Source organism: Crocodylus porosus, unplaced genomic scaffold (genome assembly GCF_001723895.1).
Source record: "Crocodylus porosus isolate Cpor-Errol unplaced genomic scaffold, CroPor_comp1, whole genome shotgun sequence".
Lineage (NCBI taxonomy): Eukaryota > Metazoa > Chordata > Crocodylia > Crocodylidae > Crocodylus > Crocodylus porosus.
This window is the reverse complement of record NW_017728906.1, coordinates 201,430,269-201,444,599: the sequence shown is the minus strand read 5'-3', so window position 1 is coordinate 201,444,599 and position 14,331 is coordinate 201,430,269. Positions and strand designations below refer to the sequence as shown.

Here is a 14,331-nt window from a genome sequence, read left to right as displayed (position 1 = left end):
AGCTAGTAGCTTCCACAGAGGAGGATGTGTTAGGATTTGGGGGATCTACCCCTGGCTCTGCAATGCTTCGGGCAAGTTGTGTGAGTGTTTGGCTGATGCCAGAACTCCCATCGACTTCGAGCCTGACACGACCACCCATGGCTGGTGGTGCTGCGCGTTGTCCCTTCACCCAGGTAGGTGCTGAAGTCCCACGTGTTCTGCCCCGATGCAATGGAAATCCCTCCTTAATCATGAACTACGCTTCAGAAGGGCCATGATTCATTGAAAAAAAAATTTATTGCAAAATTATACAACTGTCATAGTTATGTGGTACAAGAACTCGGCAAAAAAAAAAGGCAATCAGACGCTTGCATCCACATGATGCAAATCATTCACAATCTCCCACAGTGTTTTCACCCGCTCCCACCCACCTCATCCTACAGGATGTGCAACAGCACATGGGTTTCAGTGCAGATTTCCTGGAGTATTGTCTGAGCATATACACTGCATGTTGTCTTTCCTGTGCCTTCTGGTTATACCCCAAGACCTTCCCCATATACCCGAGATTTTCTCTCTTTTTTTTGGGTTTTTTTTTTTTTTTCAGAACTCACCTATGGAGGAGTGAAGAACAGCAATGCCCTTCAGGCTGACCTGTACGTAGTCCTGGGCACACAAGCTTTACGGTGATTTTGTAACTTGTAGCTACCTAAGAGAGACTAGGTCAGGTCCAATTTTGGCCCAAATTATATATCTGTATCTTAGGAATAAGACCAATAGGAAAGAATCGCACCGGTTTTTAATAAGTTAACGGAAATGTTCCTCTGTAGTGCTGAAACCCAACCACTGCAGTATTTGGCCTATGCATAGGACTGTGAAAGTGGACTGGATTAGAAAGGAACATGAATGAGAGGAACTCTTTGTGGAGCCAGTTTTGTCATCTAAGCAGGTGGATGACACTGAGCATCAATGCCAAATCAAGCAAAGAGCCTGCCACTTTTAACGATCTCAAGTATTACTTAGCTCTACAACTTGTCTAGGCACGCGAGAACTGCATTCGTGCTTCAATGTCCTCATCAACCGCTGGCTGGAGTTAATTGTGACGCTTGCTGAGAAGCACATTGAAGTTTCTCAGACGTAATTATGAAAATGTATAGCTCTTCTTGTCCAGGTCAGTCAATAAAGAGCAAGAGCCTGGGGATGTCCTTTTTAGAAAGGGGTCAATGGGAATCCAGCTTATGGGGGAAGTCTCAATCTGCATATTTAAAAATATGGAAATGAAAGGCCCACTGTAGCTCCCAGCAGGTGTCTTTCCATTGACATCTGTTTGGACTCTTAAGGGACAAGCCTGTCCACCTAGTAAGAGACCCTTTGCCCTGTAAACTATTTCTTGCCCCACCTGCACCCTGACAAACAAAAACCACCAATGGAAATGAACTCTCTCTCGTTGGTTTGGTGTTAATTAATTGTGGGTCTCCTGCTGCTGAAAAGTGTCAGCTGGATTGCCCTAGAGACTGTTACCCTCTGTCACCCATGGCTTGGGGACCCACGCAGCTAGTTGAGAAACAACCTCCTCCACGTGTGCCCCGCTGGAAAGCCTTCGCTCCGATCCAAAAACAACGAGTGAAAAGGGGTTTTTGTCTATTCGGCTCTGGGCCTCTTTGCTGAGACACCGTTCAGAAGTAGGATTCATTTTCCATCAAGTGTTTGCTGTGATGCTGATTGAAGCTGATCCTGCAGATGAGGAGACTATGTGTTTTTGGTTTGTTCTGCTCTTATAGCAGGGGAAACAGAAAGTCTTGCACAAGTCAGAGCAGGGCTGAGCTCTGTTGAAGGTGCAAGCACGTGGCCCACAGACTTGCAGCATCTGCTTCCCTGGACCACTGTGTGTAGAAGCTTGTTCCCCATCATAAAAGGGAGAAGGCACTTACACTAGCTACACAGGGTCCCTTTCTACTCTACCGTCAGGACTATATCCGTGACCCTCCCTGGAGCGCACGGGATCCTCTCCTTTCCTTCATCGAGCAAAAATATAGGTGACAGGTAAAGGCACCGACTCGCTGACTTCCACATGGAGCCAGTGGCTTCCTGTGCAAGGAAACAGTAATGCTGACACCAGTGTCAGTGGGCATAATATACCTTTAAAGGACAAAGTAAGCTGGGAGGGCAAAACGGGGACAGAGATATGTTCCCTGTGTCTACAGCAAACAGGCAAGTGATGGACATGGAAGTGGGTTGGGTGGCACCTTTATAGTAGTCCCCATGAATGGTATGCTTCTTGGGAGACTGTCACGGCACTTACTGTAAGGACTTGATGTACTACAGGGGAGGAAACCCTGGCAACAGCCTAAAATCTCAGCCAACATAGCCTTGATTGAGAGTCAAGCCCCAGGAAATGTATTCCTCCTGCCCCTCTTCCCTTTGAGAATTTCCCCTTTCTCCTCCCATGAGGTGGCCCTTTTATTTTTATTTTTTTTTGGTGGGTTACTCTGGGTGAGGTAAAGTGTACGTTGGATTTACCATCAAAATGCACTCTGGTCCAAATAGCACCCATCAGTTCATAAAGGATATGGAATAACACTTCCCCATTTAAAACAAGAAAAAGTGACCCTGAAATTCCCAACTACAACTCATCCCGCATTTTGTCCCCTTTGGGCCTCACCAGCCTGCCAATAAAGAGGATGGAGTTAGTTTTGTTGTCCTTAATCAAAAAGATGAAGGGATGGTCAGCATAGAAGAGTCTGGGGTTCCTCATTTCTTCTCGGCCGTAGATGTCGGCATCAAAGGGGTTCCCCTCTGTGTCCCACTCGAGGGCAGCAGCATGGAAGACGTTAGACAGGTAGAGATCTTTTTTGCCAGAAATCTTAGACAAGTCGGCCTTGTTTTTGTCAATGGCTTCGGTCAAGCCAAGGTCAGCCAAGTGTTTCTGTGATCAAAGAAAGAGTTGAGTTAGAGCTAATGGAATAGGCTGACTTTATGCAGTCATCTCATCATCGATTTGGGAAGCCAAAGTCTGCCCTCCACTCCACCAGTAGAAATGCAGAGCGGCTCACGTCAAATGCAGCGAGCACTCTGGATAAGGATCTTTAAAAGGAGGCTTGATAACTACCTAGCTGGGGTCATTTGAGCTTAAACTTAGTAGGGATCATAAAAGTCCTGTATTCATTACTGCCCAGGGCAGGGCGTCAAACTAGATAATCTGCTCAGGTCCCCTCCGACCCTACTTCTATGAATCTATGAATCCAAGGGGGTGATAACAGCATGGTGTGGCTCCAGGGTGGGCAAATTTGACTTGGATCCTGCAATGAGTGGAAGAGTTGGAGGAAGAGTCTTGTGAATGAGCCGATACCGCTGCAACCTCAGAGCCCTGCTTATAGATACGGGCAGCAGCGTGAACAGAAGTACTAAATCGTGGTCCTATTGAATTACTCTTGCATGCAAATAATAAAATAGGTCGCTTATACCAAGTGGGCTTGCTTGTAAAAACCCCCAGCTTTGTGACTGTCTTAACTTAACTCCTAAGTAGTTAGAGCAGGGAGCTCCTCATTTGCAGATCAGCTAAAGACTCAGCGCGGCTCTGCTTAGGGCTGCATGTTGCAAGTATGTCCATGACAGCTGTCTTGCCATGAAGCCTACCATCCCAAGAGATGTCTATTCGGGAAACAGCTGGGGAAGTACCCAAGGAAGAATCAAAGGTTTCCTTCCTCACCAGGCTGCTTTTTGGCTCCAGGAGACAGCTTACCTGAAGATCGTGGCTAACTTCCAGGCTGACTTTTGGCAGGGAAATGGCCACTGATCTCTTCTTCAGCTTGCTGATCCACATTTTCAGCTGCTCTCTGGTCAGCAACTTCTCAACTCTCTCCAGAGGCTCAACGTGGTTTGGCATGATGAAGATCATGCTGGAGAGCTTGTGAGCGAGCGGCATCTCTACAATCTGAAGCTTCTCAGTTTCGTCATCAAAGTAGTTGTAGAGACCTTCAGAAGAGAAGCCCAGGCAGAACAATGAGATGCGGGGAACAAGCAAAGCCGCCGAAAGTTTCTCGTGCCAGTGGTGCAATGGCAGAGCGGTTGAGCCACCCTGCCATAACTCCACAGAAGCAAGCTTGAGGCTTGCTCTAAATCTGTGCTGAAGACGGCTCCCAGTTTTCCCAGCTGTCAGCAGGTACCTGCTCCATCAGACTGAGGAACCCAAGGCAGCGGGGGCAATGCACACCTCTTGCTTGTGTGACACTCGCTGTGGACGCTGGCATGCTTTAGCCAGGATGGGCCCCCTAGGCACAGGCAGACTTTCACTGTCCCTTTCCCCCCATGCAATACCATCTGCAAACTTTCTATCCATTTGGCCCCATGCAGCCAGGGTTGCTTGAGTAATAGCCATTACTCTCAAAGCCCTTTCTGATGGTTATGGCATTAGTTCCTAATGGGCAAGCATCCGTATCTACATCTGCTTCCGCAAATGTCTTTAAATCAATAGCAAAAAAAAAGAGCAATGGGGATCTTGGGGGGTAAGCTCAAAAACCTTACCTGTGCGGTGCATCATGGGAACACCCACGGTGAAGGAACGGGTCACCATGAAGCCACGGTTGTCCACCATCGTGTGATGGAACCTCTCGTCCCAGTGAGCTAAGGAAGCAGAAGGAGAAAGGTCAGCGAGTACAGAAGAGGAGCGCACAGCCCTAAGTCCAACAGCTCAATGAACCCACTGCTGACAAGCCACAGCAGCCCTGGATCTGGCGATGTCACATGTGGCGTGCTGTGGGACAGTGCACTAGAAGATGCTTTTGCTTTACAAGAAGTGCCATTTTTGCTACTGTTTTTAAAACTTGAGGAGAGGCTAGACTGGGACTATAAGCTGGAGAAAGCAATTTACTTCCCCCCTCCTAAAGGTCAGGCTTCTCTTCCATGTTGCTGCTGCTAACCCACAATGGCTCCTTTGTTCTACACCGGGGCATTTCACTCTGGAGGAAAGACCCCTGGTACATAAAGTCCTTTTGTATTCCAGTGAATTTTGAGCGACATGCACTTCTCCTTTATCCTAGTGCAATTCCACCCACTCGCATGAATGAGGGGCTGATCCAAGCCCTCCAAGCTGCTTGTTGACTACCTCAAGAAGTTGAAGCATATTGTGGGCTCAAGAGCAAACATCGTGCCTAGCTAGCTTGATTGCGATCCCCTGTCTCAAGAACCAAGGGACCCCTGGGCACTTGACTTACGCTTGAAGAACATGGCATTGACAATCAGGGCTCCATCAGTCTTCTCCACATCCTTGGTGACCTCAGGGAGCTTCCCGTTGGTGGTCTGGGAGGCCCACTCATTGATGGACTTCAGGGCACTCCTCTTGTCCCGGAAGTTGATCTTCGAGTGCTCGTAGTTGTAGTGCTTCTTGCTGTTCTTCACAAAGTCGTCAGCGAAGCTGATGGAGCTGGGGCCATACAGGCGGTTCCCAATCTTCCAGGTCACGTTGCGGGCTGTGCTGTTGCTGACCTCGTTCAGGAGCTCCGACAGCCCGCTGTGCACGTAGTCATCGTTCAATTTGTCGGCGCTGAGGACGGCCTTGGCTTGGGAGGCTGTGGCAGCCTTGCCACCAAGAGACACCAGGCCTAAGGAAGAGGCCACCACCACAGGAGACACCAGGATGTTCTCCATGTTCTTGTCTTTGGCCATCGTGTGGTAGAGGTTGAAGGCCAGGGTGGCACTGCGGTCCGCTAAGGCATTGGCCTTATCGCTCAACTTCTTGTCTTCAGAAGGCACTGCGGCCACGAGGACACCAAGGGCCAACAACTGGATTGTCCACATGGTTTCAGTAGAGACCGGCACCGCGGGGAACCTGCAGGGCAACAGAAAGTTTTGGCTTAGGACAACCCACCACTTCCTAAGCAAACTTGAGCCTAGTCTACGCTCCTGCTCTTCCGTTTAACCCTATTCTTAGACTTGAACGATGGCACGCGGTCTTGGTCTTCATGGCTCGCAACTCGGCACCTTAAATGTGGGACCAGTCTCCGAACTGGGCACGAGCCCAGCCTCCCTGCTTTGCAAACACCAACCTGCACCCTTTGAAGTTGTGCGTGGGATTGTCTGCGGAGATAAATTACAGCACGCAGGTGGCAAACAGGTAGCTGATGCCTGAGTTCAGACTGCAATCTGGTGAGCATAAGAGCGTGATTTCTAACTAATATATAACAAGGCTACTTTGCTTTTGGCCTCTTGAAGTGACTTGCTCAGAGAGGCAGGAGGTTCAGCGCTCCAGGAGGTAAAGCAGCGACCTTTCCAACTCGGAGAGATTCAGATCGGCTTAGGAGCGGTTGAAAGGCTGTCGGACCATCCAGCAGTCATGCAACGTCATTGCTGCTGGGTGGGCCTGTGACCGCAAGTTTTAGACACAGCACCACAAACTGCAGTCGTGCATCTCTGCAGGCGAGGACTGTGGAGGACGAGGGTGGCTGAAAACCTGGCTGCTTCTGCCAGCTAGATGGAGCTCTTGAGCTCCCAGTAATCGGTCCAGACAGACCGTGTTTGAGCGAGCGAGGGCGCTCGCAGCATCCTTTCAGAGATTGCTTGCAGGCGGGGCCACGCTACAGGGTTTTGCCAGCACAGCTAGGTCCAGCGTGTGGGTGGGGGTGGGGCGGGGGACGCCATACGCGTGCAGCTACACCAGCAACCCCCTGGGCTGCACGCGTGTCACTTCTGCTGCAATTTATAAATTGATGGGTTTCGTCGGTCCGGCTCGTCTCGTTTGGGAGCTCTGTTCAGTTCCTTGTGCTGCTGTGAGACCCGTGCCCGCTAGAGCAGTGCTTCTCAACCGGTGGGTTGTGACCCAAAAAGGAAAGGGTCACAAACAAACTTTAAAAACGGCGAAAAACGTGGGAAACCGTGGCTTTTCCCTTGCAAGCTGGCAGAGCCCCAGCCTGCCTGGGCCTCTCACACCCCACATACCAACCCACCCCACACCGAGGGGCCGGGGGCAGCAGGGCAGGAGTGAGGGACACTGCGCTGAGGCCGATTGATACGTGCAGATGGGTGCTGGTACAAAAAAAGATTGAAAATCACTGGTCTAGCGGGCCTCGCTAGTGCAGCCAATCCACAAAATATTTGTAGCAAAGCACAGCCCTGAATGCTGCTGGTATTTTGCTTTGCTATTAGATCTCGCTTCATCGACAACTCAAAGTCCTTAAACAAAGCTACTTCCTGCTAAGTAATTAGGGATTTAAATTCCAGTCCTATACACCCCATTAATGGGCTGGGGATTGTTTTTTTTGGTATGATGTCGTTATGGTGGCCAAAGACCCGGCACGGAGTTCCTCGGGCATCGGGAAGTGGCTAAGCTACATTCCTCTGTCGTGTCTCCCTCCTCGTCCAGGCCTGGGGCTGACTTCACATTTGGTTTCGTGCATGCAGAGGCAGGAAGCAGCTGGAATAGCAGCTTGGAGGTTAAAGTATTCACAGAGGGGGAAGCAGCCCAGGGAGTTACAGACACAAAAGGAAGCAGTTAAGCATGTAGCCACAAGCAAGCAGACTCCACAGCAAACCCGTCTCCCAGGAGTTGGGAATTACTTGGATGGAGGGTTCATTTTTTAACTTAAAACCCTTCGAAACCATAGGCTGGAGAGACTGAAAATGAAGAGTGATTTCTTTAGCCCTGGCCATCTGAAGGAAAGGCTGGACCTATAAATACACAGCCGCTTGTTCGACCCTTTCCCCACTATGGATGCACGCCTGGGGTTATGCAGAGACAAATGGTTTGTGGTCTGTTTTGGTTTTGCTCTAAAGATACCTTGGCATTGTTTCATAGTGAGGTCAACGTTTGCCTTTTTCATTCTGAAAGAAAAGAGACACGTGAAGTAGTTCTCTCGAGACGGGCGCAAAGACTGCGACAAATCAGGCAGGGCCACGAGCGGCTCGGCTGGGGACCAGTGGGAGCCCCCACCACAACCTGGCGCAGCCTGCGAGGCCCTTTAATTAGCAAGACGGCAACCCGCAGGCCGGCACTGCAATTAAATCGCTGCTCTCTGCTTCTCCAGGGACCTCTTCCACCCATCCCCAGGCCTCAGCCCCGTGGCGAGGGGCACGCCGGGAGAGCCGGATGCCAGCGTGGCATCCCAGTAACCCCAGCATTGCATCGGGCTCTCACAGCCGCCGTGCCCTAGACAAGAAGGTTTCTGGAGCTGCAGGAAGAGCGGGGCGGATGCACAGAGAAGTAAGCGGCTGTGTTAGTAGAGTTGCTCTGGCCAGGTTACCACTCGAAGCACTGCCAGCGCATGCCCCGTCCCTCCCTGCGCTCTGCGGTCCCCCGGGCTCCCGGGGACGGAGGGAGCAGGGGCAGGCGGCTCATGCAGACCCTCAGCCGGGAGAGGGGGGCCAGGGCCGACCGAGGGGCAGCCTGTTCCCGCGTCCACCCTCCCCGGCTGGGGGCAGGAGGGGACCCACCCCGCAGCGGGCATCCTCCTGCGCCCCCTCCTCGGGGACCCACACACACCAGCCCCCCAACATGGACAGACACACACCAGCACCCCCCAAAAAACAGTTCACCCTCCCCTTGCGGGAGCTGCCTCTGCTGCTCGCCCCAGGGCTGCAGTGCGGGGAGATCCTGGCACGGATCTGCCCTCTCCGCACAGGCGGGGAGCTGCGCCCCGCACCGGGGTCTCACCTGGGTCGCGCTGCGGGTTGCACGTGTGTCCGCTCTGTCCCGCAGCAGCCGCGCGAGGGGCTTATAAGCGCCCGGAGGAAACTTCTGGAAATGGCCGAGAGCAGCTGGAGCTGGGACCGTCCCCATCCCGCCCCCGTCCCCGCCCCGGTGCTGGGGCAGGGGGGGAGGAGGGAGGACCAGGCACAGAGCCCGCCGTCCCCTGGTCCTTCCCCGCTGCAGCCTCCTGCATTACAGGTCTGGGCAGCGATTCCCAGGCTGAGTGGCTGTCTGTCCTCGCAGAGGGGGTCCAGACCCTTGGGAATGGGGCTAAAACCCCCCTGCCCCCTTGTCTGAGTGCAACTACTCAGTTGGTCTAATAAAAGACGTCGCGTCTGTTCAAAGAAGCTTGCCCGCTTGTGCCCTTCCAACCAAAACCCTCCTCTGAGTCGCACGCGGGCGCGTGAAAAAGAGCTGCCTTTGGTTCGGTTTCAACTGAGCTCCCGCTCGGTTTCTCTGTCGGCCCCCAGGCCTTGCCCTGCGATGCAATTATTAATCCCGAGCGACTTTCCCTTCGTTGCGTACCCTTCTCACGGCCCCCCTCAAGCGGCCCTTTAAACTCAGCAGGCCTGGGACAGCCCTGGATTTAGGTTTATGGCAGCTTAAGCTTAGGACCTCGCAATATGAGGGGGCTCTAAAGTAAGAAACAACCCCCCCCAACTCCATATTGCATTTTATAATAATCAGTTGGCAAATAAAGAAGATATGGGGAAATGACTCTCTAAATATGGACAATAGTCAGATTATTGTTTTTTTCTTTGTGCCGTTGCATATATGCAATATAAAGCTTTTGTATTTCTATTTTCAGTGTCCTTTTTGTGAGTATTATTTTTATCGTATCGGGCCTCTTCAGCTGGATATAGCTTAGGGCCTCAGCAGGTCATAATCCAGCACTGCATATGGAAACCCGTCCATGCCGCAAACTATCCTTGTGGCCCATCTCCTTTAGCTCTTATGTCCTTTTTGAGGGAGATGTAGGGAGCAGAGCTGGGCATGCATGAGTGGGGGGGGGGCGGGAATGCATGTGCTGGGAGGGTTTGTAGGGTCTGGGGCTTATAGACAGGTAACAGTGGGGCGGGCTGGGGGTGCATTTTTTTTTTATAATGTACTTTGTGTTCCAGATCAAATGAGCCAACTCTGTTCCAAATCATATCGATTGAGCAGAATTCAAATTATTCCAAAAACCATGTCGACTGAGCAGGAGGAACTCAACACCATGTACAGCGCTACAACCAGCGGGCATCCTCCATCCCACACCTCTCACCCTAGGACTTCAGATCATGAATGACCCACGCACCCTGTGGCTGGGGGGCACAGCGGCGACAGAAGCGTGGCGGCGGTAAGTGGGAGCTCCCCCAGATGCTCCCAAATCCACTGGCAAGCCCAAGCCTGCTGGTCTTGGGGTTCGGATGCCCCCAGATACTAAAGACTAGCATCCTCCATCCCAGATTCTTAAGTCCAGACCTTCAGGTGCTCCCTACACTTGATTTTAGCTTGTTCCAGTGCTTCACCGCCCTCCTGGTGAGAAAGTTTTTTCCTAATATCCAACCTCAACTTTCCTTGCTGCAGCTTGAGCCCCTTGCTCCTTGTCCTGTCATCTGCTACCGCCAAGAACAGCCCAGCTCCATCCTCTTTGCACCCTGCTGCAGGGAGTTGAAGGCTGCTATTAAATCCCCCCTCCATCTCCTCTCCTGCAGACTTAATAAACCCAGTTCTCTCAGCTGCTCCTAAGAAGCCATGTGCTCCAGCTCTCAAAGCATTTTTGTTACCCTCTTTCCAGCTTGCCCACTTCCTTTCTGCAGTGGGGGGCTCAAGCAGTCTTCATGATGCTTTTGTTTGCTTCTGCAATTGCTTTGCTTTCCCTACTAAGCTTGGTAGGAGAATGGACAGCCATTCCTATGGTAGAAGATAGCTTCGATTTCTAGGATCAGAGCATCAGTTTAGTCATCTAGCTTTGGACACTGATCTCAGGATCAGCTCCGTTACCTTGAAAGCACCTTGGTACAGGGACCATCTTTCTGTTTGCTTAAAAGTGCTGTGCTTCCTTGCAAGGCTAATATTTACCTGTGCTCATGGATGGGCTAGAGGTCAGCTCAGTCTTTCTGCCCTAGACAAACAGGTGTAGATGCAGTGTAAATAAGCACTACAGTGATACGTTGCCTCGATTGAAGTTTTCACATCTCCCCTAGCAAAATGTTTTGTCAGCTTAAATAAACCAGCTTTCCACTGGGCCAAGAACAAAACGAACGATACCTTTCTGGTCTGATTCATGCTCTCGGCGTAGTTACCAGCAAAAGGTGATAACAGTTATAATAGATAATGGATAGGTAACAACTCTGTCATTTGGCCTGGCTTTTGTTTCTGACTGAGAGGGAAAATAGCCTCTTTTAAAGAAGTTCATGATAACTTTTATTATGGATGAATGGATCCACAGGTTTAATATGCACAAAAGCTGTTATAAGGGAGAAGTGCCCCGGGGGTTCAGCTCCTGGGGTGCTTTCTCTGATCCGTGGAAGTCATTTCAGCCACGCAAAGGACAGGTTCCTGCTTTGGTGGGATAAGAGGAAGGTTGGCACTTAGGGAAACAGGTATCCAAATGCAACAGACTTCCTGATTTTGACTCCACTTGCATTTGCAATCCAGCAGCTAAATTGCACCCACTGAGTTCAGAGGGGTCTCTTCAACTGAGCTGCAACCGGGATTCCTACTAGGGGCATCTTGCAAGAGGCAGCTCCTAAATCCTCTGCCCTAGGGGATTTAGGAGCTGGATCTGAGCACTTTCATTTCTGTGGAGTCAAGGGAGCTTAGAGTTTGGAAGACGATGGTGCTTAGGTATCATAAGAGAGACTCAGCCCCTGCCACGATGGAGCCAGGGTTTGTGTAGATGCCGCCAGTGTGAAGTGTCCCATGGAGTAGGGTTGTGTGTGTGTTATTTTTCCCTTATCCTTTCTTCTGGGCTGTATTAGCACATTGCCTCGTGGGGGGAGAAGTTGCTCTAATTGTATACTTGAAGCAACCCCAGTAGCTTCAGTGGCATTGCCCTGGATTTGCATCAGAGTAAAAGCACAGGATCTGGCCCCAAATCCCTTGTTTTTTCTGGCCACAATCTGTTGTAACATGTTCCTTGCTGCTTTTCTGTTTTCATCTTTTGCCACAGCATCTTCAGTGCTGGGTACAGCTGCTATAAAAACACCCGGCCCAGTGCAGTTTCATGCAGAAAGTAGGTCAAGTATTATTTGAGGCAAAAAAAAAAAAAAAATTAAAAAATACCGTGGGCTGCTGGATGAAACCAGAGGCTGTCCCTTTAAAATTTCCAGGAAGCGCTTCTGCAAGCAGCGCTGTCTGCCAGCTCTACCATCAGCTGGGCCTCCGCCTTCCCCAGGGCTTCTCTGTAATTACCTCTCACTAAAAGACGTTTTCCTAGCAAAATTAAAATCCAGAACACTCGGTCCTTGAAACCCTTTTCTCTGACAAATGCCTTTGGATGAGTTGACGTGCTTATGCATCTTTAACCCGTCCAGTGGTCTTAATTTGGCAGATGTCATTTTTGGCAGCAAACGGATAATGCTTTATCTTTGATTTGAAAATGCAGATAGCACAGTGCAGAGCCGTTTGCCCTGTTCAGTTTTTTGAACATCTGTGTTCCCCCTATTCCTGTTAGACCCAGATGACAAACAGGTTTTGTGCATGCAACTCAGCAAAAGGATGCTCATAATAAACCTGCCGCACATTAAGTCCTCCAGAGTGAACAAACTCTAAGCCGCTACAGCAGCTTGGACTTGATCTATCAACTTTTTGCTGCAGCTTGTCCGGCGTAGCAGGGCCTGGACTCAGCACGATGCACACAAAGCGTAAGATCTCTTTTGACGTGGAGTAGATCCCAGTGCTGCGGCTCCCCTCCCCCAGACTGCCACGTTGGACAGTCTGCATCAGGCAGAGAGGGCTGGGAGCTGGGAGGGGGAGAGCAGGGTTGTTGGGAGTGTTTTTTTTCCCTCCTCTAATGATAGAGCTTGGATGCCAAAAGGCGCGCTTACTTCTGAAAGCCCCATGGTGATAAGCCCTTGCTGCATGGCAGAACCCTGTATTTCTTTCCCCATGATCTCTCTGAAATGTGCTCATTTGCCTTCAATAGAGCTGGAGTTAAACTTTTCTTCCCCCCCACCCCCAAATGTTGTGTCTTGGCCCAAATCATCCAAATCAGCTCCAAATTCTATCAGCTCAGCAGAGCTCAGTCATTCGAGTCTGCGGTGCTACCACCGGCAAGTCTCCTCCGTCCCAGACTCTTCAACTTGGATACTCCCAAATCCATGGCAGGCATCCTACATGCAAGTCTCAAGCCTGGAGGCTTTGGGGTTCAGATGCCTCCTAGTTTTGCTTGCCTCCAGCCAAAAAGCGGAAGGAGCAAGCTAGGGGGAAAGCCCAAGAGCAAACCCCCATCACCATGAATGATGTAGGTGAGATTCTCACATTTGGAGGCATTTGTATACTCCTGTAGCGGTCAGCCTGTCCGCAGTGCAAGGGCCAGGCCTTCACCCTCAACTACACTGAGTCATTCAAAGCTGAGAAGAAGAGTATTTCCCTTGCCGGGCAAGCAAAACCACCTGGGCCAAAACCCACTCCCTCTTATGTGCAGAGCAGAGATCCCTGCCCTTAGGAAAGAGCGTGGTAATGTACATTAAAAATCAGTTAGGGAAGAGTCTGCTCTGGCTCCGGTCTAATGCAGGATGAGCTTTGCCCTGGCTGAAATGGCAAGAGCTTTGGGTCTTCGACTGTACAGCATCAGAGAAGGGGCTACCTTTTTTGCTCTGTGTTTGTCCAGCCCCTAGCACTGAGGCTTCTGGCTGGTGCTCCCAGGCACTGCAGCAATGCAAAGAGTACACAGTAGCAAACCCTTTCTTGCCCATACTACTTTGAGTGAGAGGTGGGACCTAACTCAGATCATAGAACCGGTTCCCTTACACTTAAATCTGGATCCAAATGTCCTGACGGGATGAGACCACTGAATGGGCCCTGCTCACCCTTTGGAGAAGTTTGGTTTGGTTCGAAGGGCAGATCGTGGGTCCCCAGTCCTGAACTGGGAAAGGAAGATTTGGCCTTGTATAAACAGTGGAAATGCATCTTGTTAAATGCAGCCAGCTCTGGGGAGGGGGGCAGCCATGCTGCAGGTTAGAGACCCAAATCAAAGGACCTCTGTGCTTCGGGATCATCCATGCAGCTTATCTGCCTCTGGGGGTGGAAGGGCTGAGTCAAGCCGTCTGCGATTCCAGGTTGTGGTCTGGGGAAGTCCGTGCATTGCAGCCCTGTTGCTCAGCCCACTCCACCACCTTGCCCTCCGGCTATTTGCTAGAGATCACCCTGGGGGCGCCACTGCTCTGCAAGGGTCCCAGCATCTCTGCAATGCACTGGGCACCCTCGGCTCCCACCGCCTTGAATGGAGCTGCAGGGGCAGGCCAGGGCCCGTGGTTAACAGAGAGACAGAACCACGGGGCAGGCACAGCAGGGCCCCTGCCACCCTTGCCTCAACCATCCCATTGATCAGTAGACCGTAAGTGTGTGCTCCAGCCCTCAGGACGGCCTGCGCCCCATTGTAGTCCTGAGCAACTGCTTGAAACACAGCTAATTTTAAACTCGCACAGCTCCTCCCCGCCTGGCGGCAATGGTATTTGCAGCCTGTC

The 14,331-nt window shown here is 51.1% G+C and overlaps 1 protein-coding gene across 1 annotated transcript; it reads right to left on the bottom strand.

Moving 5' to 3' along the window:
- Nucleotides 1-574: 574 nt before the first annotated feature.
- Nucleotides 575-8,674, bottom strand: SERPINH1 (serpin family H member 1). The gene is made up of 6 exons (XM_019530521.1): nucleotides 8,621-8,674; nucleotides 7,748-7,791; nucleotides 5,190-5,803; nucleotides 4,501-4,599; nucleotides 3,719-3,951; nucleotides 575-2,902 (listed from the first exon to the last, which is right to left on the bottom strand). Exons 2-6 carry the CDS (start codon nucleotides 7,753-7,755, stop codon nucleotides 2,600-2,602), a joined length of 1,257 nt encoding a protein of 418 aa, XP_019386066.1. The 5' UTR covers nucleotides 7,756-7,791; nucleotides 8,621-8,674; the 3' UTR covers nucleotides 575-2,599.
- Between the last annotated feature and the right edge of the window lie 5,657 nt (nucleotides 8,675-14,331).